General features: G+C 62.3%; 1 protein-coding gene across 1 annotated transcript in view; it reads left to right on the forward strand.

Annotated features, from left to right (window-relative positions):
• Window positions 1-5: 5 nt before the first annotated feature.
• TMEM82 (transmembrane protein 82) overlaps window positions 6-727 on the forward strand; it is a gene marked incomplete at its 5' end in the record, with an annotated part of 3,238 nt that continues 2,516 nt past the window's right edge. Inside the window, 3 exons of the mRNA XM_014310002.2 lie at window positions 6-66; window positions 138-210; window positions 683-727. The exon at window positions 683-727 is cut by the window's right edge and continues 133 nt beyond it. Coding sequence (XP_014165477.1) covers window positions 6-66; window positions 138-210; window positions 683-727 — 179 coding nt within the window. The remainder of the gene's footprint in view (window positions 67-137; window positions 211-682) is intronic.

Consider the following 727-nt stretch of genomic DNA (forward strand, 5'->3'; position numbering starts at 1 on the left):
GGTTCTGCCTCCCGGCGCTGCCCGGGCTGGCGTGTGTCTGGGCACTGCTGGATGCGCTCCTGCAAGGTGAGATCCCCGAGCGTGGCCTGGGGACAGCCCAGGGGACACCAGTGACCCACTGCTGCCTTTCCCCGCAGGGCTGGTGGGTGCCTGCGCCATCTCGGTGCTCTGCAGCCTCCTGAAGGTTTATCTCTACATCCAGTGTGCGAAGTAAGCGCCAGCCCTTTGTCCCCTCTGGGGGGGAAGGTTGTTTTTGGGGATCTGATTTTGGGATCTGCTGTTGGGCCGTGGCTCTTGGCACTGAGGGGTGCAGGGCAGGGGCTGCAGCTTCTGCTGCACAGCACAGAGGGGGATGTCACTAAGGCTTGTCACCCCGTTTTGGTGTATAGGGCCCATATGGGGTGTCCTGGGGGTCTGTAAGGGAGTATATGGTACATTCTGGGGGTGTATAGGGCCCATATGGGGTGTCCTGGGGGTCTGTAGGGGGTGTGTGTATATATCCCGGGTGTATACAGAGGGTACTGGGGTGTCCTGGGGGTACCTGGGGTGCTCCGGGTCTGTATGGGGTGTACGTGGGATGTACTGGGGGTGTATAGGGGCTACATATACATGAAGCCACCGCATGCTTGGTGTCCCCGTGGTGGGGCTGCGGAGGTCCCAGTGTCCCCCCTGCTGTCCCCAGTAACCCCGAGAGGCAGGCGGAGAAGGAGGCGATGGCGGCGCGGCG

This window comes from Geospiza fortis, unplaced genomic scaffold (assembly GCF_000277835.1).
Source record: "Geospiza fortis unplaced genomic scaffold, GeoFor_1.0 scaffold4, whole genome shotgun sequence".
NCBI classification, from domain to species: Eukaryota; Metazoa; Chordata; class Aves; order Passeriformes; family Thraupidae; genus Geospiza; species Geospiza fortis.